This window comes from Borostomias antarcticus (assembly GCF_949987555.1).
Source record: "Borostomias antarcticus genome assembly, chromosome: 30".
NCBI lineage: Eukaryota > Metazoa > Chordata > Actinopteri > Stomiiformes > Stomiidae > Borostomias > Borostomias antarcticus.
In genome coordinates this window covers 3,537,023-3,537,931 of record NC_140263.1, presented here as the reverse complement: position 1 = coordinate 3,537,931, position 909 = coordinate 3,537,023, and the positions used below count along the sequence as shown (strand labels likewise).

General features: G+C 51.7%; 1 protein-coding gene across 2 annotated transcripts in view; it reads right to left on the bottom strand.

The window, feature by feature from the left end:
• Positions 1-426: 426 nt before the first annotated feature.
• Positions 427-909, bottom strand: part of rassf6 (Ras association domain family member 6) — a 12,487-nt gene continuing 12,004 nt past the window's right edge. For both annotated transcript variants that reach the window (XM_084460062.1, XM_084460061.1), the window contains one exon: positions 427-567. In XM_084460062.1, coding sequence (XP_084316188.1) covers positions 492-567 — 76 coding nt within the window. In that variant the 3' untranslated portion in view covers positions 427-491. The remainder of the gene's footprint in view (positions 568-909) is intronic.

The following is a 909-nucleotide window of genomic DNA, read 5'->3' as shown; positions in this document are numbered from 1 at the left end:
GTCTGTGGTCTGGTCTGTGGTCTGGTCAGTGTGTCTGTAGTCTGGTCAGTTTGTCTGTGGTCTGGTCAGTGTGGTCTGGTCAGTGTGTCTGTGGCCTGGTCAGTGTGTCTGTGGCCTGGTCAGTGTGTCTGTGGTCTGGTCTGTGGTCTGGTCAGTGTGTCTGTGGTCTGGTCAGTGTGTCTGTAGTCTGGTCAGTGTGTCTGTAGTCTGGTCAGTGTGTCTGTGGTCTGGTCAGTGTGTCTGTGGTCTGGTCAGTGTGTCTGTGGTCTGGTCAGTGTGTCTGTAGTCTGGTCAGTGTGTCTGTAGTCTGGTCAGTGGGTCTGTGGCCTGGTCAGTGTGTGTGTGGTCTGGTCAGTGTGTGTGTGGCCTGGTCTGTGGTCTGGTCAGTGTGTGTGTGGTCTGGTCAGTGTGTCAGTGGCCTGGTCTGTGGTCTGGTCTGTGGTCTGGTCAGTGTGTCTGTAGTCTGGTCAGTGTGTCTGTAGTCTGGTCAGTCACACGCTGGTCTCTATGTGAGGGCTGATCTTGGAGTTCAGGAACTGTGACAGTAGTCTCTGATGCTGGTGGTACCTGCCACACACACACACACACACACACACACACACACACACACACACACACACACACACACACACGCACACACACACACACACACACAGATCAGACAGAGGGAAGTGTGTGTGTGTATTTCTGTGTGTGTTTCTGTGTGTGTGTGTGTATGTGTTTCTGTGTGTGTTTCTGTGTGTGTGTGTGTATGTGTTTCTGTGTGTGTGTGTGTGTGTGCGTGCGTGCGTGCGTGTGTCTGTAGGTGTGTGTGTGTGTTTCTTTTTGTGTGTGTGTGTGTGTGTGTTTCTGTGTGTATGTCTGTGTGTGTTTTGTTGTGTGTGTGTGTGTGTGTGTTTCTTTGTGTGT